Raw genomic sequence first — 24,287 nt, 5'->3', positions numbered from 1 at the left:
TGGCAGCTACACAGATGAGTAATTTCCTGTTGGCACAGGTTTTGACTATTACACAAAATAGAAATAAAACCCCACTTGAAGTTAGAAATAAAGCAACACTGGCATTATTGGCATTTGGGACGCATAATAGATAGTTGGGTGCATGTGTTTGTGTTATGATGTTCTGAATTATGATGCTGACAGAATGTTGTTTCATTACCCTAATCAACTCACCCCTGTTTTTCCCCCCAACCCACTGAAACAACCATTCTCTCTGTATCCTTTTACTATATCTTCTTCTCCTTCCTGTTTATTGCCTACATTTCTTTCCTGCTCCTCTTTGCACACCCTTACTTTTCTCCCGAACCCTCGTTTTTGGCTCGGCCGTCCTCTTCTCTTTCCTCCTTTCCCCCAACTCTCTTTGTCTTAGGGTTCCATCATTAGCAGTCCACGGCCTCACCAGCGTTACCCAGTAGCCACTGTGCTCCCGGGATGCTATGGAACAGAAGAATTCCGGCCTCACCGCCCCATCCTGAGCCCCGGAGTGGGGGTGGGGGGTGGGCCGGGGCAGCAACACACACCTGCGGTGACTGGCGCTGGGCCAGTCTCCAGCAGCACAGAGAGAGGAACGACTGGAATGGGGACTGGGAGCAACAGCAACAACACTGGATCCTTCCTGGGCTCCCTGTTTGGGGGCAAGCGATCCAAAACACCGGCTCCTATTATCCCCCCGGGGCCACCCTACCCCGCCCCTGTGGCCCCACCGACTACAGGAGGGCCACCACCTCTGTCCCCATCCTCGCTGTGCCCGGGAGAGGGCGGGGGGCCTTCCAAGATCCAGGCGCTGCACGCCCAGTACTGCCACACTACCAGCAACAGTGTCAGTGGGCAGCCTCCGCCCCCGTACTACCACCAACATCGCTTCCATACGCAGACCGTACCCTCGTCTGGGCAGCAAGGCCTCCATACTCTTCAGCGGGTCACCTTGCCTCGACGGCCGCAGCCCAACCCCTCCGCACACTGCCCGTACCAGCCGATCTCCCACCATACTTTGCAGGGACGCTACGGGAGCATGGGCAACATGGGCAACATGTGCTCCGGCCTCCCTCCCCCCCTTTCTCCTCACTCCCCACTCTCCCCTCATCCACAGTTTGCTCTGTTCCACACACAGCCCACACACTCGGCCAGAGGGGGCGGCATCAGCAAGCCCCCTCTCACGCTGTCACACTCTCAGCCGCACCCGCACGCACACTCCCATCCCGCGCACATGCACACGCCGCACCCGGGCTCCCACCCCGTGCACCAACCTCACTTCGTCTTCGCCAGCCCTCCTCCTCCGCCCTTCCCTGCTCCCACTCAGCCGCCTCCAGTCTCCGCGTCCGGCACGGTCCATCACGTGCCTCCGGCCGCCCAGTATCTGCCCCAGTATCCTCCGTTGTCCTCCATCCCCCCTCCCCCACCACACTCCCCTTTACCCCCCCCTTCCTGCCCCCTTACCCCTCTTACGCCTCTCTCCCCTCTCCCCCCCCAGCATCAAGGCCCCCATTCACAAGCCGGGGGTCAGCAAGGGCCCTCGCCAGCTCAGACTGGAGCCGTACCTGGGGGGACGGGCACGGTCGAACGCGCCAAATCCAAACCTACCAACCGGATCAGCACGGTAGTGTGAGCCGGGGGAAGTCGCGAGGCTGGGGGTCGCTGAAGGGGCCTTTGGCGGTTGGAGGGGGGACCGCCGCGAGGCTGGAGGAGGCAGGTGGCGGCAGGGCCAAAGCCGATAACAACACCAGTGGGAAAAAGAAACGCAGCCTGCTAAGACTCTGCTACTTCCACTTGCGCTTCCCTCAAGTTTAACTGAAGAAGGGGCTTCCCAAGGCAAAACAGCACAAACACACGTATGTCATACCGATAGTTGGAGGCTCTCAGGTAGATCAGTGCTGTGGGATATACACTCTCCACAACAATAACAAAAAACATTCATGACACTTTTCTTTCAATTCAGGTGTTGTAGATGTCACTGATTTGGTATTCCAGCCAAACCCTTCTTAGCTACTTCTCTTTAAATCCCATATTTAGACATGAAATAAACTACTGAAGCATGTAAAGGGATTACAAACATGTGGACATGCACACACAAACTCAAGCACAAAATTGTCCACATGCTTGCTTCAATTACATATAGCCATAAAGTTATGGTAAAATGGTTGCATTTTGCATTCATCATCACAGGTGTTGGAGAAACTGTTTGGTTCCTTGCTTCACCTGGGAACCTGTTTAGGAAAAGTGAAGACCAGAGACCGTACAAATAATACTGTGCTGGACATGAAGATCAAAGCACAGTACTTGGGCAAAGTACAATGATTTCATACATTCCAGTAATTACGTTGAGCATTAGTCAATAGCATTGGCAAGATGCAATAATCTTTTCACTAAATTGATGTCCAGCTTCTACTTGCTAAATAATTTTAAATGCTCTATTGCTCTTTTTGTACACATCTATAACGGTCAATATATTTGAGTGCTTATAGAGATGTATCTACAAAGGAAATATCTTACACCTGGTATGATTGTTTGAAGTATGTCAGTACTGGCCTGACCTCTTCTAATCCTAAAACTAGTCTGCTGTAAAAAGCCTTGTACTGTATGTGGATGTGCTGTTTGTAATCATCCTAGAATCATTATCCATCAGAATTATTAACCTGCGTACATACAATTATATGATATCAGTAATATTATATTACACTTCATCTGTGAACATACATGATGTTCATACCTAGAGTTACACCATTTTAGAAAATATAAATCTATACACAAATGGGTAGACAATAAATTAATTTCATAGTTTGAAGCTCATTTTAGAGAAAAAAAATGATCTTTTATGTTACATTTAAAGCATTGTGTCTAAATCTAAACCTTTTCTCATGGCAACATTGTTTTTATTCTACACTGTTACTTTTTATTAAACCAGTCGGTGACCATTATCATCCATATCTAAATTCTTAGCACATTTCTAGTAGAGTTCCAGTAAAGCTGTCAAGGCCCAGAATGTGAAAACAAAAGGCACTTTATACATGGATGTGTTTTCTGAACTATATTAAATTATCTCTATTAAACAAAAACATTTTCCAGCTAAAGTATTTTTACCTATATGAGGGCTAGTGACACACATATGAAGGAAACTTTCCTCAAAAGATTGTTGCCTCTCTATTCGTCACGAATCTTCACATCTGAAATGCCTGTATTATGCAGTTTCCATTGGGGTTTTGCATTAATACTGCCAATCATACTTAAGGTGTTTTTGACTATATTTTACGCTGTTATATAAATGTTTGCTATAAATTTCAATTTTAATGAATATAACTGTTTAACTTTTATGTTATACAAAATACAGATGTTATAAATTTGACAAAATATGAGAGATATTTGTAAATAGGAAAAGTTTTCTCATGCTTTGACATTCAACAGTGAAGTGTCAAAGTGTTTTATTGTTATTGAAGATTTTTATGGACAAACACACTTGTCTTTTTAAGTGTCCTTGAATGTTGGAGACTTTTTATGGGTATTATTTAACTTTTTTTTTAACAGAAGTTGTGTACCTGTCATTATGTGTTTGACTCAGCTTTGTGTGCATCTGACTTTTGGTTTGAGCTACAAGACGGCCTGTTTTGACATGTTAAAAAAATAACGCCATGCTCATAGACTGTATGCTTCAGTTTTCAATAGGCTACCTTATCTATTTTTTTTTTCTCCATATGAATAATGGAGGAGAGCAGGAAGATGGCAGAACCAGTATAATTATCACATTAATACAAGGATTTCATTTTACCTGTATGAGAAATCAAGGTAATTTAGCCTTCAAGTACTGCTTGAAGTTTTTGTTAGTGTGGATGCATAATGTGATCTCAAGTGCTGATATTTCTGGACTGGGCTTAATGCAGGTGCTCAGTATTATTTGTCTTGATGTTATGCTCAGTTATTGTTTGCAAGATATTTATGTTCTTTTGCTACCCTTTCAAAACACCATCTCTTTCTATGTGCTCCTGAATATGCTAATTACATATGATCAGCACTCCACCAAACTAAATAATAGCACAGTATCAGTGAAAATGGGGATCCAGTTACATCTGGTTACATACACAGCCAGATACCAATTTAAGAAGAGAGAATATAAATAATTTACTTTATTTGATTAATGATTCCCATAATCTTTTTTATTAACTCTCCATCTTCCCGCTTAATTTTAATTTTATTGCAAGAGTATGTCTGTATTTACTGAGCTCTGTAACAAACTGTACATAGACTGTCGTAGTATGATTTAATATTGGGAAGTGGCAAAGGTGTATGTATGAGTGTGTGTTGGGGGGGGGGGTTATTTTGATTTTTTGATTCAAGAAAATTCATTTTATCTGAAATCTTGTACAAGTGTATGTCAAAGCAGATTGAAGTGTAATTTTGAAAAAAAGTTATATGAGGTCATCTTATTTGTGTACAGATAATATATGAAATTAAGCAAATTCAGAGAGATGGGAATATTTATTGCCTAATATGAGTAAAAATATATAATGTGTCTTGACACAACTCATATTTCTGTTTGTCTTTTTTTCTGATATTTTGATTAAAATCATATAAATACACATTTTTAAATGTATAAATCTATAATTTTGAACTACAGTACATAATTTTTAAAGTAATAATTACTCCAAAATTAAAATTAATGTACTCGCCCATATGTTTCTCCATATCTGAATGACTGTGTTATGTGGAACACAAAACACTGATTTCTAGGAAACAACACCCTCAATCATATATATCTATTGATCTACATATATATTTATCAAAACGGCATAGAACATTTTATTTTGCTTGCAAAACCTAATTGCTTCATATTGAAAACAATTTAATGTTCAGTTTTATTATATTTACATATGGCTATATTACAACTTTATATTTTTAAAACTGCTTCAAATTAAATAATACATTAATGACCATGAAAGTGATGATTGTATTAATAAACAGAAATTAGTAAACACTGCTTAACTGATAGAAAAGGAGTGAAACTCTGAGTTTAATTTGATCTGATTTGATCCAACTCCATATATTTGTTAAAACTAATCATTACAGACTTAAGCACAAAACAACTAAATTATGATAGATTCTGTATATCAAAACCCTAAACGAGCATGTTTACGATATATATTTGCTTAAATAATGCACATTATGGAGGAAAGATTATATTGGAAAAGCAGCAGATATAAAATTTTAAGTGTAAAATCTGTATTTTATATGAATAGTTTAAAAAGGAAGCATCGATTCACAGTCTTTGTGAAAGTGTACCGAGACAAAAAGTGTGTAATAGCGTGTAATTCCAGATTTGTATAATCTGATCCAATTGATTATGTATTATGAGATATCAACAAATTTCCACTCAAAACTGAACTGAGTGGAAAATAAAGCATAAAAAAACACCGAACTGAGTAAATGACGTCAGAAATGACGATCTCTTTTAAATGTAAGAGTTGTTTTGATGGTTTGCCGCTAGTCGTCGCTACACATTTTGACCTCTTCTGCGCAAATTTTACTTACTGGAACTACTTCGCCAAGAAAGAAGTGAAATATCACTCCGCGTCACGTCCGCTCGTCTACCTGCATCACTTGTACAACTACTCACAATTCGAAATAACATGATATATAGTCCACTTTTAACATACGTGTGAAACCAATGCACATTTTCTGTTATATCCAGTTCGCCAATTTACATCGTTCGGCGTTAAATCGGACGAGTCCAGGCACTAGTTTACATGTAACGAGAAGCGTGGAGGGATGAGACCGCGCTCGCATCCAGTCAAAGTACGTGTTTTCCCAACTGAGTTCAATGGATCTTGAGATAGTTGTACTTAGGTTGTGATGAAACCAAGATGGCGTGTAGTTCAGACAGAATGAACGGTGGATAGCTGACGAGGGAAGAAAACATTGGAAACAAAGCGGGGTTTTTTGTGCACGAAACGCTTTTTATAAGGAAAGCGTCATCTTACACGGGACGTTCAGGAGTCAGTTGAAAAGAAGACCTCCGCGATCATCCGCGTGTGTGTGTATATGTGTGAGTGTGTGCTGGGATGGGCTGATCGAGGAGGCCTCAGAGCTACTGCCACCCTGAGACTGACCCTCCACCGAACAATAGACCCGTGGTCATCACACAAGAGCCCGAGAGACAGATAATAAACAAACCGGCGCACTAATCACTGCGAGGCGACACCGAAGAAGAAAAAGAACTCCGACCGAGTGAAAACATGTAAGACTGGTGCTCAGATTCACAGCACTGATGGCTAAATGTATTTTGATTTAGCGCAGGTGTTTATGTTTTACCTGATATATCCGAGAAATAATGCCACACATCATATACCTGCGACCCGAGACATCTACACTATCTTACAGTCTTCACCCCTTGTTTGTGTGTTTACTCAACTCGGCCATTCTCTGGAAAATGGGTCCTAATGTTTGACCCTGTTACTGGATTTATAATGAGTTTATGACTTCATACAGTCGGATATTTTGAGATTCGTTATACTTTTGACTTATATCAGTCGTTTGTCGGATTTGGCGTGAGTCTGCTAACAAACGTCTGGTGAGGCTTTATTGTTTTGATCATTAGCCGGACAGCTAACCTGCTACTTTTATAAAAACCGCTTTCTTAGCAATTCCCAAGTGCACATAATTACCCCAGAAAGTCGCAAAAGTGTAGATTAATCACAGTTTTTACGGTGTGTTTACTTCTGTGTGTGGATTTGAAAGCTGTTGTCGAGTCTTACGCGGGTTGAGGCCGGTTAACAAGCTAAAGCTACAGGAAATTTGAGATTATGGTTCAAACCATGAGCTGTGTACACAAGAAAGCAGTTTTGACCATCATATGAATGTGTGTTATTTGTCTAATTCTAATGTCTTTTGTTTGGGTAGGCATCTTACTAGGATTTGCGAGACTGTCACTGTCAGCAATGTTTTATTTATAACTTGTCTGTCACTGTCAGAAGTAAGCTACATCTAATTGAATAGCCGAACTTCATATAGTAAAAACATCACTTGAACGAGACAGGTGGTGTTTTGGGTTATGTATGTGTATATCATTAATTTATAATGAATATTCCGTTAAAACGAGAAGTTAATGGCATCGTTTTTAGGTTGGGAAATGAAGTGTGAACGTTTTTTGTCACGTGATCTTTTTGTTGTTTAAACAACATGGAAGGTGCTAGTACAGAAACCTTACAGTAGTTTAGTTCAATGAAATATGTCATATCAGGTATTTTACTGTTTTATAAGGCGCACATTTGATTAAACCAATGGCTGTGTATAAATACATAGGCTATTTATGTTTTCCAGATGAAGCCTAATGATCAGTGCTATCCTCCCCCATTTTGTCTGTTTTGAGACTGAGAGGTAGATAGTTAGATAGAAATAGATAGAAAGTTAGGGGATTTCTGAAGTAAGAAAGGGTTTGGTGTTTCGTTAGAATAGTAATAAGGTGCATTTCCAGATGTGCTTCTAGAAACACGTTTCTGTTCTCCAATCGAGAATCAAACTGCTTGACAGAAGGTCTTTTTTCTTTGTGCTCTAAACTTCCCAATGAATTCAGTGCATGCATGCATCAAGGTATTTCTGTCAGATATATGTACTTCAATTAGATTTACTCTGACACGTATCCTTTTTGCTGGTCGTATATGGATACAGTGCTGGTGTCCATTAGGGTGAACTCTAAACTATTAAATATAGGGATTAAAAGATATCATGGCCAATAGTGTCATCTGATCATGGCAATGTTTTAAAACATGAACTAACAAAAGATAAAATATATGTGACCCACAAAACCAGTCAAAAAACATGTGGCACAGGTATATTTGTAGCAATAGCCAACAATACATTGTATGGGTCAAAATGATTGATTTTTCTTTTTTTGCCATAAATCATTAGGATATTAAGTAATGATCATTATCCATGAAGATATTTTGTAAGGTTTATACCATAAATATTTATATTTACTCAATGGAGAGATTATGTATTCAGCTTTCAGATGCATAAATCTTATGACTTTTTTTTTTTTTTGGTCCAGGGTCACAAATAAATATATATCTCACATTATTTACAATGGATCTTGTTAATAAAACACTACCGAATTGATTTCTGGGGTTGTAAGGCCACTCTTGCATAAAGTGTCCATTCAGTGAGAATAATTTATATGATTGAGTTTTAATCTGCTTGTGTTGTATAAAAGGCCAATGTGATTGTATTTACTGTTGATTTAGGAGTTACATTGGTTGATTGAAGTGAACTCAAGCGTTTGGTTTGAATTGTGTTGTTTTCAGAGCGATGGATGGAGGGGAAGAGTTCGTTCCTCCGCCGGAGTGTCCAGTGTTTGAACCGTCATGGGAGGAGTTCGCCGATCCTCTGGGATATATCGCCAAAATCCGTCCAATAGCAGAAAAGTCTGGAATATGCAAGATTCGCCCACCACCTGTAATCATCTCTGGCATTTATTGTGATGTTTCTCCAAACCTGTGTGACATTAAATCTTATTTACAACTAAAACAATGATATTCTGAAAAGAAGAGTGTTCTTTTTGTCTATAGTATCAAAGTTAGTGCATAAAACTGTTTGGCTTGCAACATTCTTCAAAATATCTTATTTTTTGTTCTTCCGTATATTCATTTTTGGGTAAAATATTGCCTTAAGGTTAGACCATTATGAAAATACTTACATTTGGTTTAAACAGCCTTTTTCCATTACAGGACTGGCAGCCACCGTTTGCAGTGGAGGTGGACAATTTCCGTTTCACACCACGTATTCAGAGACTCAATGAGCTTGAGGTCAGAGCTGCATCCTGCTGAACTCATCACCTGCCCATCTTACTCCATGAAGCATGACCCACATGTTCTTATGCTGACTAAGCACTAACACATCTGTGTGTGGTTTTCTTTGGTTTTTTTGCTCAGGCTGAGACACGAGTGAAGCTAAATTATCTTGACAGAATTGCCAAGTTCTGGGAGATCCAGGGGTCGTCTCTGAAGATCCCCAATCTAGAGCGACGTATTCTCGATCTGTTCAGCTTGGCCAAGGTGAATACTGCAGTCTATTACAGATTTGATCATAAGTTGTTTTATGTAAGGAAGACAAGATAAGGGAGATGATCAACAGAACTTTTACATACTTTAATTAATTAAACACATCCCAAGAAAATCACTGGAGAGACATAAAGGTTGGCATTGATGTGAGTTTGTAGTTCACATGTTGTGTGTCCTGTGTGGTAGATCGTGACAGAAGAAGGGGGTTTCGAGGCAGTGTGTAAGGAGAGACGCTGGGCACGTGTGGCACAGAAACTCGGTTATCCTCCTGGCAAAAACATTGGCTCTCTCCTGAGGTCGCACTATGAGAGGATCGTCTATCCGTTTGAGTTGTTCCAGTCTGGAGCCAGTTTACCGGTACAGAGTTTGAACATTTATCATTATTGTTTGAAAACGTTCACTTGTTCTGCATTAAGTAAGAGTAGCAGTACTTTTTCATTTTAATGTGCTTACTCACACACAGATATTCTAGTATTTCAGATTCCTATAATCAGAATTTGGTCATATTGCGATTTTGAGCATCAGGTCTATAAAGGAACCTGAATCACATTCACACATTAATCTGAATTTTGGGTAAAACATTATTTGGAACAACCAGGGTAATTCTGTGTGATATTAGATACAGGCAGTTTTAAACATGTAATTTTCAATTGCTTGATTTTACACAGTCATGACCTACATTTTGTAATTTTGTTCGTGTGTGCTATTGTAAAGGACATAAGTGAGAATTAATGAGTTGATTAAATTACTGTTCGAAATTACAGAAGCGGATCACAAGAAAGGAATGCGCATGTCTTGGTTTATTTGAATGTGATTATTGTATGTTCACAGTAATATTCTGTGGAGCAAGTAAATTCTTTTACAAATCTGCAGCTGACACGTGTGTGTTGTGCATGTTCAGCCATGTAAACCCAGGCTGTATGACACTGATGAGATCGACCGGGAATACAAACCCCACTCCATTCCTCTCCGCCAATCAGTCCCGCCGTCCAAGATTAGCAGCTATGGACGACGAGCCAATCGCCTCAAGCCTGAGGTGAGTGACGTTTCTGGACCGGTTTTAGTTTGTCAGCTTTTTTGTTTCAAAGTATTTAATCAGTGTTGTTTTTCTAAATTTAAAAAGCCCAATTTTAACAAAATGGAAAAAAATAAACCGTGCAGTGATTTTAAAAACAGCATAATTTAACGTGTAACGTATACAGATAAATGCAATTTATATCAGTTATGTTAAAATCAGTGTTTTCATAACATTTCATAAAATTCCCTATTAACAAAGATTTTATGAAATTGTTCTGAAATCAACTAGTCTAATCTTTATTTTTAGTTTAGTATTGATGACTGTAACCTTTGCTGTAAATGTATGAATAACTGTCCAGGGGTTAATGAATCCATCCATATGTGCTTCATCTGTTTTTCTGAGATGTATGAATGTTTTTGGATCAGCACTGACCATGCTTTCAAGGCGCTTCCCAGCATGCTTTGCTCCCTGTGCTGTAAAAAAAAAAAAAAAAAATTGCGTCCATCCTGCCCTCATCCCTCTCTTTTTTCTGTCACTTTCTGCTTTTCATTTGTTGTCAATACGCTTCGTCTCTTTAAGACCATTGGCCATAACATTTTCATAACATCATAATGCATATGTCATCCCTTTCTTTTCAAAGATGCAGCCTTTTCCCAGCATTGATTTTGTGGGTGTTTGGCTTTTTAATTTGCCTGCCCATTACATTAGCTTGGTCAATGGATTCATAGCATTAGTGATGATAAACTTATCTGTAGTATCAGATAACCACAGACATCTTTATAGTCCAGCGTAGGGTAAAACCCTTCTGTGGTTACCCTATATATCCTCTATATATATTTAAAGCAATAACATTAGTCTTTTGTAACTGCAATAAGTGAAGTTACCATGTTGTTAACTCCTCCCTTCTCGTCCTTGAATCAAACCCTTGTCTCTCTCTCGTAATATTTATTTGAAACAGTTATGCTGTTGCTGTACATCCAAGTTCTAACAGAAAGAAAATTAAAATCCTTTCACTACCAGAAAAAAGTTTGGACTCCCTCGACTGAATTTTTGTTATAAATGAATGTGCTTGAATGCTTGAAGCAGGTTTTTTAGACTAATATATATTATGATAAATTCCTTTAAAATATGTAACTACATTAATCTATTATTTCTTTGCATCAGTTGCAAGTTGGACTGCAAGTAGCCAAAAAGTGTCCTACATGGGGACTCCTTTAAAAATCATCCCATAATGCACCTGATGAAGTTGATTGAGAGACTGTATAGAGCGAGCAGAGAAAGAAACTCTGAGGAAATCTTGTTTGTATTTGTTTACTATTATAATATTTTGATTACCACATAATTCCCATGCATCTACTTGTTATATCATAGTTTGTTCATTTTTTTAATAAGCGTGTCCAAACTTTTGACTGGTATCTTGTTTAAAATATAAAATGTTATTTTAAATATATGGAGCAAGTCATGGTGTCCATTGAACAATCATGTGCAATGAAACAAATAAAACTGTTGGAAGTGAACGGTTGTACAGTTTCACACTAATGTGTGATGTTTTCAACTTAATATTTGATCTGAATCATTAATCCTGTTAACCTAAAATTGAATCCTACTTCAGACATTAAAAAATAAACGACACATTTTAAAAAGGCTACTGTCCCGATTGACTCTGTCCTGTCACACATGGTTGTTGTGTTTTCCCTCTGTCTCTGTCTCTCTCTCTCTCTCTCTCTCTCTGGAATCCATTTTGTTTGGTTGTTGTCTCCCCATGCAGGGTCCAGAGGATCCAGCTCTCCCCCCTCTTACAACTGGCTCGCAACCCATCTCTTCGGTACTGCCTCGCTCTCTCTCTCTCTCTCTCTCTCTCTCTCTCGCTCCACTGTCCTTTACTTCCCTCCCTATCCCTCACTTTCTTTCTTTGCTAATGTTCTCTCACGCTTTAGAAAACCTCTGTTTGACCTCTCGCTGTTGTTCACTCTTAGCTGGGTGTCTGATTTCATGACGATACTCATTTCTCATCTTTCAGCTCTTGTTTTTGCTCATCTCCTTCTGCATCCATCCCATCTTCCTCAGTGTCCTTCAGTCATCTAACACGTTTTACTCCACTTGTTCAGTGCTGGCTTGCTTATATTTCTCTTTGGTGGTGGACTGGTTACCTCACTCTGGGCTGCTGTTACTTCTAATCTAAGATTGCTATATTCTGTTCTCACTGCTGTTCTCTTAATGGCTGGATCATGTTGTGTTCATTTTGCTACAAGTCAGAAATTAATTGTTTTTGCTTAATGCCGACACAGCAAATCATTGTTTTTATGACTAACATGTTTCAGGAACAGAAAATAGAGAAACACTGGGATTGATGTGTTTGACAGACATCAGTCTAGGCAGTGCTTATACATGTGTCCTTGCTAATGCATAATTGAGACATTTAGCAGTTAAGGCTGGGTGATATTTTGGATATTTATGATGTGTTTGTGTTTTACTGGTGATGTAAAACATGATTGATAATGTAGTTCCTTAGACCAGTTTTCCCAGGTATGTGAATATTAACGTTTTAACAGCATCTCTTTAAACAAAATTCAAATCATTTTCTACAAAGGGATTCAAAATTAAAGCAATTTTCTTTCAATAAATCATTTCAAAAGGTTTGTTTCGAGTTGCCACCCAATTTTTCATGAAAGTCCCTGTGTGGATTTTTTAGTCTTTAATTTTTTTAGTATAAATATATGTAGGTGAATATTGTCATTTATTGTGTTAATGCTATACATTTTGCATTGCACATTTTGAATACACTTGACAGCAGAGGCTATTTAATATTTAACTGATTAAAGTTATCTCAGAGTAAATATTTAAATGTAGAGATATTTATATAAAGGCCTAGTTTTATTACCCAGTGCTTTTAGCAGTGGATTGTTTCATGGGAGCCTTTGCCATTCAATATTAATTATCTTTGAGTAAATAATAGCTTTTTTCCTCTTGATAGCAGTCAAGTCTGGCACAGAACTAACTACTTGCATGTACACTCTCGCTTTAACAGTCTTTAACATTAACGCTTTAACATCCCCTCTGTTCCTGTAGTTCACTTACAGTCTTTCACTTACGCCCATTAGCCGGAGCCGACAGAGGAAGACATAGAGAAGAACCCTGAGCTGAAAAAGCTACAGATCTATGGGGCTGGACCAAAAATGATGGGGCTCGGTCTTGTACCTCGAGACAAGACACGGAAGAAAGGTTTGTGTCTATGGTTTTGATTTTGTTCTTTATAAATGTGTCATAAATGTTTGAAGTGTCACATTAATGCATCTTCACCAGATGAGCTGCCACAGACGGTAATAGTGCGGGACAGCGCTGCCAGTGCATCTGTGAAGGATGAACCTGGAGAAACACCGGTCACTAAATCAGATCCAGAGATTCCCCCACCACCCCCAAATCTCATTGTCAAGGAGGATGTTGTTGATGAGAAAAACCACACTGATGATCCTAATGACTCTGGTGATGAACCCTGCACCAAGATGACCATGAGACTCCGACGCAACCTCAGTAACCCACAGTTTGTGAGTTTGAGAAAGACGTATGAGATTAAGAGTTGGCTTTTTTTAATCTGTCAGTAATTGGATTATAATGATCAGATTGGGATGGGTGTTGTAAATCAGACATAATCGATCAACAGGATAACTTAACCATGTAAACGTTGGAAAAGGTCAGATTCAAATTCCATGATGCATATATTAGCATACATCTTACAAATTTGCATGTTTATTTACTGATTCTGGATTGTGACTGGGCATTTTGTTTGATATAGATGTAATGCACGTATAAATGTGTATTATAAACAGAACTTTCGGAAATCTAAACTCGAATTGGATTGATCATTTAGACCATTTCCACTCTGTCTGATGTTATTTTAATATAAACCAACATACTAACAATTTTGCCAGCTTTAGACCAAAGCATGTGTAACTGAAATATCTGTCAGGTGGACTCGTTTGTGTGCCGGATGTGTGGACGCGGGGACGAGGATGAGAAGCTGATGCTCTGTGATGGGTGTGATGATAATTATCACACATTCTGTCTGATACCTCCGCTCTCAGATCCACCCAAGGGCAACTGGCGCTGTCCCAAATGTGTAGCAGAGGTGAGAGACCACCTCCAAATAACTCTAGCATTATTCTATTGTGATATACAGGGTATCTCAGTAGTTAAATTAATTTTGGTCAAATATGTTTGTTTGTGGATTTAAAGCTTTTAATTGATTGAATTGAATGGATGTGTAATATATAAAACTCTAATACTTTCTAAATGCTGACTTCTATTTCTTGATATAGCAATCAACCGTGAATGTGTGTTTTATCTGTGTAGGAGTGTAAAAAGCCAACAGAGGCGTTTGGTTTTGAGCAGGCCACACGGGAGTATACATTACAGAGCTTTGGGGAGATGGCCGACACTTTTAAAGCCGACTACTTCAACATGCCTGTCCATGTGAGTGTTTCTCCTTCCTTTAATCAGTCTTCAACCCCACAGACTTACTGCACACGTCTGAATCATTTCACTGAATGTGTTTCTTAGATGGTTCCCACAGAGCTGGTCGAGAGAGAGTTCTGGAGGCTGGTTAGTAGTATTGAAGAAGACGTAACTGTAGAATATGGTGCAGACATCCACTCGAAAGATTTTGGTAGTGGTTTTCCTGTCAACAACGGCAAGAGACACTTGTCAGATGAGGAAGAGGTTCGTTTTCTTTCTTCTTTCATGGTTTTGGTTAAGAAGAGCAAATTAACGTCCTGTTCTTGTTGCAGGAATATGCCCGCAGCGGCTGGAATTTAAACGTTATGCCAGTGTTGGAGCAGTCAGTATTGTGTCACATTAATGCCGATATCTCTGGCATGAAAGTGCCATGGCTGTATGTGGGCATGGTGTTCTCTGCTTTCTGTTGGCACATAGAGGACCACTGGAGCTACTCCATCAACTATTTACACTGGTAAGGCATAGGGACTACCACAAGCTTTTGTACTGTAAGCGCAGTCTGATGCATCTTGGACAACGATGAAAGACTTTGGTCTTGGTTTCTCTTTTTTTAAGGGGTGAGCCCAAAACGTGGTATGGTGTGCCATCATCTGCTGCAGAGAAGTTAGAGGAAGTGATGAAGAAACTCACACCTGAGCTGTTTGAGTTCCAGCCAGACCTGCTCCACCAGCTTGTCACCATCATGAACCCAAATATACTCATGACTCATGGAGTGCCGGTTTGTAACACACACACACACTATTAAAATTAGCGAACTTAAGGTAATCAGGTTGCATCATTAATCCGCTACTATTTTAAAAATGTGAAATGAGGTCCGGAAAAAACACCCTATAAAAGCTCTTTTTGTTAAGTTAATTTGGCTTTTAGAGCTGATGGCCTGACAATATATAAAAAATATGATCTGTGCCCTGATTATATAGGTATTCTTTCCGGGTTTTATTTATTTAATATTTTTTCCTGAGGATTGGTTATTGTATTGTTTCTCTAAATGTGAATAAAAATGTTCTGTCTGAATATTGTTGCGTCATGTTTTGTGTGAATGGCCTTCAAAACGCTGATCTCAGTTGTCTATAATTCTTGATTGACAGGTGGTTCGGACCAATCAGTGTGCTGGGGAGTTTGTCATCACTTTTCCACGAGCTTATCACAGCGGATTCAATCAGGGATACAACTTCGCCGAAGCAGTAAACTTCTGCACTGCAGACTGGGTAAATAAATACAGCGTGCACACATGCATGCACCTTCATTTAAATCTTAATTATGCAAAGCAGTGTGGGTCAGAATAAACCGCATCTTTGAGGAACTGCCCTTTAAATATAGTCATCCTGTTGTTAGTTACTGAGGCATTTGCTCTTCCTGTTTTTTCATGCTAGCTGCCCACAGGGCGCTCTTGTATTGAGCATTACCGGCGGCTGAGGCGCTACTGTGTGTTCTCTCACGAGGAGCTCACCTGCAAGATGGCGGCCTGTCCAGAGAAGCTGGATCTGAACCTGGCAGCCGCCACCCACAGGGAGATGTTCATCATCGTACAGGAGGAGAGGAAACTACGCAAAAGCCTTCTGGAAAGGGTGAGCAGAGAAGATATGCTTGCAGAATGAAAAAAAAAACATCTGGAATTGGAGACTGACAATACTTTACTGACTAAAAATAAACAAACACATCTAGAGCTAGTTTAATACAATGAATATGAGTGCTGCTACTAGGGCTGTCGCGGTTAAGAAATTTCCCCTGCAGTTATTATGGGTGGCTCAATAGCGCGATATGCGGTATTATTATTTTTTTACATACCTAATTTATCCTGATTTTGCTGCATACAAAGCTCTATCGTTGAGGTATGTAGCATATATTGTTGCTTTTTTTAACTGACAGAGACGTTTTAAAACATTTTTATTTATTGTTAAATGCCAAACAGGAATAAGAACATGCGTTTTCCCAAATTTTTTTTTTTTTTTTAAGAAATCTAACAAGTTCTAACATGTATTACATGTATGTGCGCGCGACTTTGGACAGCAGCGGAAATCTAGACTGATTATCGCGTCACCACTGGCCCACCAGGACAGTGGATTCGCGCTGGAGTCGATGCACTCCTCATGCAGATAGCGTGTGAGCTCGTTATCTGCTCACGCTCTCTTGGGTATGGGCACTGACGCAGAGGTTGTCCGTGACTTCAGCAGGTATGCCTGTTACTTTCACGGCTGTATTTTACAGATTTCGCAAAGGCTTCAGCTACTCCTAACTGTCGGCCGGTCTCAGCTGTTCTGTTTGATGTTGCTCCGCGATCTGATGCTTGAGGGGGCAGCTGCGCTGGATGACAGGGGACACTCTAAAACGCTTAACATGGCTTAATGTAGGCTACTAAGACAGTGATATTAACAGACCAAACTCACTAAAAATCATACTAATAAAGTATACTATCTATAAAAAATCAGATGAGCCCTGAATATGAATGCAACTCGTTTAATAACACGTTAAGCCTTTTCCTCCCATAGAAAACCGTTATAAGAAAACGCTTAATGTGGCTTAATGTACTAAGACAGTGATTTTTAAAAACCAAACTCACTAAACATTATACTAATAAAGTAGTATACAATGTACAAAAAAACAAAACAAAAAAACAGATGAACCCTGAATATGAATGCAAGTCGTTTAATAACACGTTAAGCCTTATGATGGTTTTCTATGAGAGGAAAAGGCTTAACGTGTTATTAAACGCGCTGAATTCATATTCAGGGATCATCTGATTTTTTTGTAGATAATATACTTTATTAATATGATGTTTAGTGAGTTTGGTCTGTTAATATCACTGTATTGGTACATTAAACCACATTAAGCGTTTTTCCCGTTAAGCTTTTTAGAATGTCCCGATGACCTCAAATTAGATGTGTTGCAGTGTCACAGGAACCTTTTTTGCAGCACATTTTGCATATCGGCTCATCTATATTCGCTGGCTCGTCCTTTTCATTGGGTTGAAAGCCGAAATGTTCCCAAACTGGCAACGTGACATTAGGTTTTGGGACGAGATCGAGCGCCTCCCATCGTTTCAGCCGGCCTATTCAAAACTAACGAAGCACCATAAAGCTACAACGGCTCACGAGAAAATTACAGTCGTGACCATATTGTATCATTGATATAATTTATTTAACATTGAATGCACAGTGACAAATTGAAAAAAAAAAAAACAATAAGGCCACAGCCTCATTAAAAAAAAAAAAAAAAAAAACCTGAACACTGCGGTTGCTATCTTTCCTCTGCGGTTTGCTTGTCAATAGCGCGGTATTACAATTTTGCGGTTATCGCGACAGCCCTAGCTGCTACACAAGTCTACCAGTGATGATGCCATCTGTGCTCTGCAGTTGCTGGACTTTTTTTTGATAGCTGTTTTTTGTACCATGGTGTTATCTTTCAGGGAATAAAGGAAGCTGAAAGGGAAGCCTTTGAGTTGCTGCCTGATGATGAAAGGCAATGTGATAAATGTAAGACCACCTGCTTCCTCTCGGCCCTGGCGTGTTCGAACTGCCAAGAGCGTCTTGTGTGCCTCTACCATGCCCAGGACCTCTGCTCCTGCCCCAGTGAAAAACTCTACCTCAGGTAAACAGCACAGTGCTTGTTTGCAAGATCTTAACTTATTACCTTCTTAGCTACAGTTCAGGGATGTAACGATTCACTCAACTCACAATACGATATGATTCACAATACTGATTTCACAATATGATTTTCTCATGATTTTTATTTGTATTTTTGAACACAATGAGATTTGTTAAATTATAAATGAAAAGGTGTCCTTTTATTTCTCAGATTAAATGCTGTTTCGCGATGCAGTTAACATCTCAACCATGAATCTTCACATATTGTTTTTAGCGATTTTCAAGCGGCTCTGCGTGCATCGTTACATCTCTAATACGAAATGTGTTCTGCCGGAAGTGTCTTATGTGCTTTTGGTCCCTCCTCTATAAAGGTATCGCTATACTCTGGATGAACTCTTGGCCATGCTGCATCGGCTGAAAGTTCGCGCCGAGTCTTTTGACTCCTGGGCCAACCGAGTGAAGGAAGCACTAGAGCAGGAAGAAGGAAACAAAATAGGTAAACGCGACTATCACAGACTCTGCATTTGTGAACCGTTCTTATTAGCCATTTTAATATGTGCTGGGCATGTGCAAAATGGAATGCAATGACAAATGCCCATACGAAATATAGTTAGCAATCATGCAGTGTAACTATTCTTTATGCCATTGGTTCTTAACACGAGGGCCGGGGCAACTGGAACAACTGGGGAAAAATGCAAATTCATTGGTTTAAAGAGCTGGAACCCTGAAGCGCATTCAGCTCTTAACTTCTGGAAAATTTAAGCAGTGTACATTGTTGTGAACAATGGGGGGAACTTGGCGTCAAAAAGCCTGAAGACCACTGACCAAGCCTGAGACCAACTTTAAGAACAACATTAACAAGTTAGCAAGCCCAAATTGCATGTTTTCTTCTGTCTTCAGACATTAAATATCTGGAGGTTCTGAAAGGAGAGGCAGCTGACAAGAAGTTCCCCAATAATGAGCTGCTTCAGCGCCTCAACACAGTCTTCGTGGACATACACAAGTGTGAAAGCAGTAGCACAGAGCTCCTCAGCAACAGCCAGAGCAGGAGAATGAGTCTGGAGGAGCTGAGGACTCTGGTGGACGCCATGCAGAACCTGCCCTGTGTTGTAAAACAGCTGGAGGAAGTGCAGGTAAGAAGAAGGGAAAATAGGCAAAAAAATATGGTATACAACATATTTGGCCAGTGGCTTGAAAGTCCAATCACTGTCCCTTCTTTTCCAGGCGCTATTACAGAAGATAGAGGAGTTTAATGCACGCGCTCAAGCTCTGGTTGACAGCACAAAGGGCGAGTGGAAGCAGGACTCTCCTCTACCCACAGCAGCAGAGATCCAGGCCCTGCTGGAGGAGGGAGCATCGCTGCCCGTTGTTGCCCCAGCATGTGAGCTCATGAGCGGGCTGCAGGAGCAGGGTCGTTGGCTGGGAGAGGTCAGGCGGACGTTGGGGCCAGAGGGGAGCGAGGTGACTCTGGCTGTGCTGAGGAACCTAATGGAGTCAGGCTGTAATGTACCACAGAGCGTATCAGTGGAGACTGCCATGGCTGAGCTGCAAGAGCTACTGACTATAGCCGAGCGCTGGGAGGAGAAGGCACAGATCTGTCTGGAGGACAGGTGAGCTGGTTCAGATGAGGGGCAGTGTCAATGTCAGTGCATCAATGCAGCCACAATTTTCAGCTCACAATTGTTTCTTGCGAGCAGGCAGAAGCACCATCTGTCGACGCTGGAGGCTATCGTGAACGAGGCTCAGCTAATACCAGTGCAGCTGCCGAACATCCTGTCCCTGCAGGCCTGTTTGAGCAGAGCTCGCGCTTGGGTTACTGATCTGGAGGAAATCCAGGTGAGAATAATTTAGCCAGTTTTGATTAAACTGGGATAGATGTTCTGTATAATGATCAACAAGTATGATTTGGCCATTCAGGGTGGTTGCTTAGAGTGAATTGGCAATTTCATTGGCTGGCGCTGATCTCTTACCATCCCTGTTTTGATTTCAGCAAATCATTTTGACCGAACGCAGACAACGTGATTAATATTCATGAACCCAGCAGCTCATCAATTCATAGTGCATTGTATATACATTAGTATGATAGTAGAATTAGTAGTAGTATTATCTTTTAATAATAATTAATATGATCTATTACTATTTTTTTACAGAAACCCTCAATGACCAAAAATATCTCAAGCCTCACCACCAGTCTTAAGTTCAGTTAAAATGACAAATATGCATTCATTAGGCCTAAAAGTTCATTTTTACATAAAGGCATTGTGCTAGAAATATTACTATTATTTAGTGAAATGTATGTGATACTGCTATTACTGTTGAAAAAATGTATAAAACTTTATTTTTTAAAGAAATAAATCACAATATTTCTTCCATGTTTTAATTTTAATAGCAAATCCCCTTTATTTACCACAAATAAAATGTGTTTAAATTTCATAAATTAAAAGACAAATTAAATTTGGGTGAAACTTGTTTACTGTTTTTCATAATTATATAACTTGTAGAAGAACTTTAAACACAATTGTAAATAAGTATAAAGAATGGCATTGGTTTAATTTTTAGTGCTAAAAAGTTATTTTTTTTTTAATTAGCATATTTTTGTGTTTTGCTTTGGTACCGAGAACCGTGGATTTTCATTGGTATCGGTACCGAATACTGAAATTTTGGTACCGTGACAACACTAGAGTGAATATATCTTTACTGTTTGTGATTTCTCACGGAAAAGAACGGTGAGCACTACCCATGTCTTGATGACCTGGAGGGTTTGGTGGCCATTGGGCGAGACCTTCCAGTGAACATGGAGGAGCTGAAGCAGCTGGAACTGCAGGTGGCCAGCGCTCACTCCTGGAGAGAGAAGGCCAGCAAAACCTTTCTGAAGAAGAACAGTCAGCACAGTCTGCTGGAGGTGAAGAGACCATCTACACTTTTGACTTTTGATTTCTCAGCAGAAATTATTTAGATTTACATGTTTCACCCCTGCCTCTGTGTAGGTGTTGTGCCCATGTGTTGAGAAGAGCAAGAAGAGGGAGGAGAGCTCACTGGGTACAGAAGAAGATTCTGATGTCAATGTATTAGGCCTCACTGCTCAGGACCTCAGAGACCCAGGAGCTATTGTGAGTTACTGTTTACTCATAACGAGTGAATACACTGCATTAGACTGCCAGTTTGTCTGCATCAGTTTATGACATATTCTGTTCCAAAACCTAGTGAGCTGCCTGCAGGGGCAGCCTTTTTTAAGGCATCATAAATATGCTTCAGATGCAAAGACTGGTCTAAAAGGAAGCATTTGACTGATTAATTATAATTTGACTATTCATTCTAAGTTGATCAGGTTTTGGATACTTATGCCATTTTTATGTCATTAATATCAGGTGATGGCATTCAAAGAAGGGGAGCGTCAGGAGAAAGAGGACCTGCTCCGCCTCCAGCAGGTGAATCTAACTAAACCCGGTGTGGAAAAAGGAGCAAACGGTTATCAGAATGGCATCAAGACAGAAAGGACACAGAGTGACTCTATGGAGACAGACGTGCCACACAACTCGGACAGCACCTTGCTGCAGAATGGTGGCTCCGCCCATTCTCTCACCTCTAGCCAATCAGTGTGTGTGTGCAATGACCCGCCCCGCCCCCTGCTTCACCGATGCCATCTGTGCAAAGACTGGTTCCACGGAGGTTGTGTCCCCTTCCCATCACTGCTGGGATCCCCGGAAACAAATCTTACAAAGCCCCTCTGCTGGTGGGACTGGAACACACGTTTCCTCTGTCCGCGGTGCCAACGGTCCCGGCGGCCACGGCTGGAAACCATTCTAGCGCTGCTGGTGGCTCTACAGAAGTTACCTGTACGCCTGCCAGAGGGAGAGGCGTTACAGTGTCTTACAGAGAGAGCCATTAACTGGCAGGGTCGAGCCAAACAGGCACTAGACACTCCAGAAGTACAGAGGGCGCTAGAGAGACTCCAACAAGTGGAGGAGGAAATGACCGGTATAAAAGAGGAAGAGCCAGAGGAGAAGAACACATGGAATGGGGATACTGTAATTGTGTTGTCTGACTCGGAGGAAACAGAAGATGGTGTTATTGATCTGACAGAGGATGTGAACTCGCCAAAAAAGACTGAAGAGAAGGCTCCTAATGGTTCACAGGTGAGCAAGTGCAATTATAACATTTATGAAATCAAGCAAATGTAAAAATCTAGGCATATTTTAAATTTTAGGCATTTTAAAAAAACTTATTTTTATTCTTCTTATCTAGTCTGGCTGTCAGAATGGAGTTGCTAAGAATTCAGGCTTTCATGATATTACAGGTTAGTTGCGTCAGTCATTCGCAGACCTCCCTGATATTAGTAATCAAGCTGTTTTTAATCATTTTAACCTGTTGGCTGCTGTCTCTCGTCAGGGGTGGAGTCTCTGCTGTCACTAGTGCCGTGTCTTAAAGGGCCGGTGATCGAGCTGACCGCATCCACCAGAGCACAGCTGGAGGAGCTTCAGCTAGAAGTGGACCTGCTGGAGGTCACGCTGGACCAGACACACAGCATTCACCGGATCCTACAGGCGGCGTCACAGCCGCCCCGTGAGGCCCTGCGCACACTCATACAGGTGAGAGCCAGACCATCAGACTTCTACTGTGAAGATCAGTTTTGGTGCTTAATTTATACATAAGTAAGAATATGTAATGTCGTGGCAGAAAGTCTTAATTCAGCCCATTTGGACTCCTCATAATCAGGCTTGGCTCATTTGGTGTGTTTCAGATTGAGCTGCAGGAGCAGAGAAGCTCAGGTCGTGGCAGCAAGTCAAAGGACTCCAGGAGGAAGAGAAAGACCCAGAAAACAGAAAGCGAGGCTAAATCCACAGAGGCTTCTGAATGCAAGAAGACCAAATCTTCAGATCCACACACAGGTACACGCTGGTCTCAAACACATTTTATTTGTAACCATCTATGATCAGAAACAAACACACTTGTTCTTCTCTTGCAGATATTTTGATGATTTCCTGAAGCTTTGGAGGTGCAGATGATGTGAATGATAGGAGAAACACAGAGACAGAAAAACACAGGCCTCAGGCTCGTTTCCCCACATAATAAGCTCACAATCATTTCTTTTTTGTTTCAACCCATCAAGTGGACGCTCCGCCCCGTACTAACCACTGCACTTTTTCCAGTTTTTCTTCCCCTTTGCCTCTGTTCTCACCCCTCGTCCTGAACAGTGCACTGGCACAGGCTGCAGATCTCTGAGATAAAATGGGCTCTGCCCTGTGGTTTAGCTGTCTGTCTTCACAATGTAGATGTACCAAACTGTTCTTAACACAAATGTGGTCTGCTGCATTACGCGACTCGTCCAGGTATTCACACAGACACACTTGATGACAGGCAGAAGGGGCGTTTACCAGGAGACTGGCATCGCTGCCATGATGAAACCGTATTCTTTTTGTACTGAGTCTGACATTTTGTCAGGGAGATTCAACATTGTGAATAAACTAGTATAATATTTTGAAAGTGTGATGGAAAATCAAAGGCATTTATGTTCTGGTGCTACTTTCCTAAGATAGGTTACTGCATAGTCCTTTCTCTCTTTTCCACTTCCTCTGAGTTTTGCTGTCTTCATTGTCATTTCCTTTCAGTGATTCTGTTGTCTCTTTAAAGCTACCTGCTCTCTACCCTTCGTTCTCTTCACAGAACTGTACAAAATCTCTTTAACACCCTTTATCTCCATCTTTTGATGCTGGGATTCTAATAATTCTATTATTATTCTATTATTATTATTATTGGTATTTCAGACACGCATTGGTCGTGAGTTTGTGTATAAACGTTTTCATTTCAATGTTGCCTTTGTTTCTTTTCACTCTTGTTAGAAAATAAAAGTTTAGACTTGTTTTAGGAATCCGTTTCATTATTTAGCCAGTTATTATAAACTCAGCTTATCTGAAGTGTTTTTTTAAGTAGGGTATTTAGGAATTTCTGAAGTCCTGTTAACAGTGTGCCTGTGTTTGGGTATGACACTCATTCACACGGTGAGCTCTACAAAAAGAATCAACTCCTAGTAAAGTAAACAATTTATAAAGCGCATTTGGAATGTCTTTACATGTGATTTATACACTAAAGCAT

At 40.4% G+C, this 24,287-nt stretch overlaps 2 protein-coding genes across 8 annotated transcripts in view; both read left to right on the top strand.

The window, feature by feature from the left end:
- LOC132115460 (IQ motif and SEC7 domain-containing protein 2-like) overlaps nucleotides 1-4,551 on the top strand; it is a 63,558-nt gene extending 59,007 nt beyond the window's left edge. For 2 of the 6 annotated variants that reach the window (XM_059523948.1, XM_059523952.1), the window contains exon 14: nucleotides 424-4,551. In XM_059523948.1, coding sequence (XP_059379931.1) covers nucleotides 424-1,827 — 1,404 coding nt within the window. In that variant the 3' untranslated portion in view covers nucleotides 1,828-4,551. Of the gene's footprint in view, nucleotides 1-409 lie in introns of all 6 variants that reach the window. The other 4 variants (XM_059523951.1, XM_059523949.1, XM_059523953.1 and 1 more) reach the window with 3 other exon arrangements.
- Nucleotides 4,552-5,737: 1,186 nt separating this feature from the next.
- LOC132115459 (lysine-specific demethylase 5C-like) lies at nucleotides 5,738-24,055 on the top strand. 2 transcript variants are annotated; one of them, XM_059523946.1, is made up of 28 exons: nucleotides 5,738-6,262; nucleotides 8,325-8,475; nucleotides 8,748-8,825; nucleotides 8,952-9,074; nucleotides 9,267-9,437; nucleotides 9,982-10,116; nucleotides 11,867-11,923; nucleotides 13,200-13,320; nucleotides 13,402-13,643; nucleotides 14,066-14,224; nucleotides 14,449-14,568; nucleotides 14,656-14,814; nucleotides 14,883-15,064; nucleotides 15,166-15,328; nucleotides 15,699-15,818; nucleotides 15,984-16,178; nucleotides 18,017-18,198; nucleotides 18,566-18,690; nucleotides 19,095-19,327; nucleotides 19,419-19,804; nucleotides 19,892-20,030; nucleotides 20,917-21,096; nucleotides 21,182-21,304; nucleotides 21,563-22,330; nucleotides 22,440-22,491; nucleotides 22,584-22,783; nucleotides 22,936-23,083; nucleotides 23,161-24,055. In XM_059523946.1, the coding sequence occupies exons 2-28, from the start codon at nucleotides 8,329-8,331 to the stop codon at nucleotides 23,178-23,180; spliced, it is 4,728 nt and encodes a 1,575-aa protein (XP_059379929.1). In that variant the 5' UTR covers nucleotides 5,738-6,262; nucleotides 8,325-8,328; the 3' UTR covers nucleotides 23,181-24,055. The 2 variants fall into 2 exon arrangements, with proteins under 2 accessions (XP_059379929.1, XP_059379930.1); XM_059523947.1 differs by lacking the exon at nucleotides 11,867-11,923 and having other exon boundaries at nucleotides 5,740-6,262.
- The last annotated feature ends 232 nt before the right edge of the window (nucleotides 24,056-24,287 follow it).

This window comes from Carassius carassius, chromosome 34, assembly GCF_963082965.1.
Source record: "Carassius carassius chromosome 34, fCarCar2.1, whole genome shotgun sequence".
In the NCBI taxonomy this organism is placed as follows: domain Eukaryota; kingdom Metazoa; phylum Chordata; class Actinopteri; order Cypriniformes; family Cyprinidae; genus Carassius; species Carassius carassius.
The sequence above is the reverse complement of the archived record's forward strand: the minus strand, read 5'-3'. Positions and strand labels throughout refer to the sequence as shown.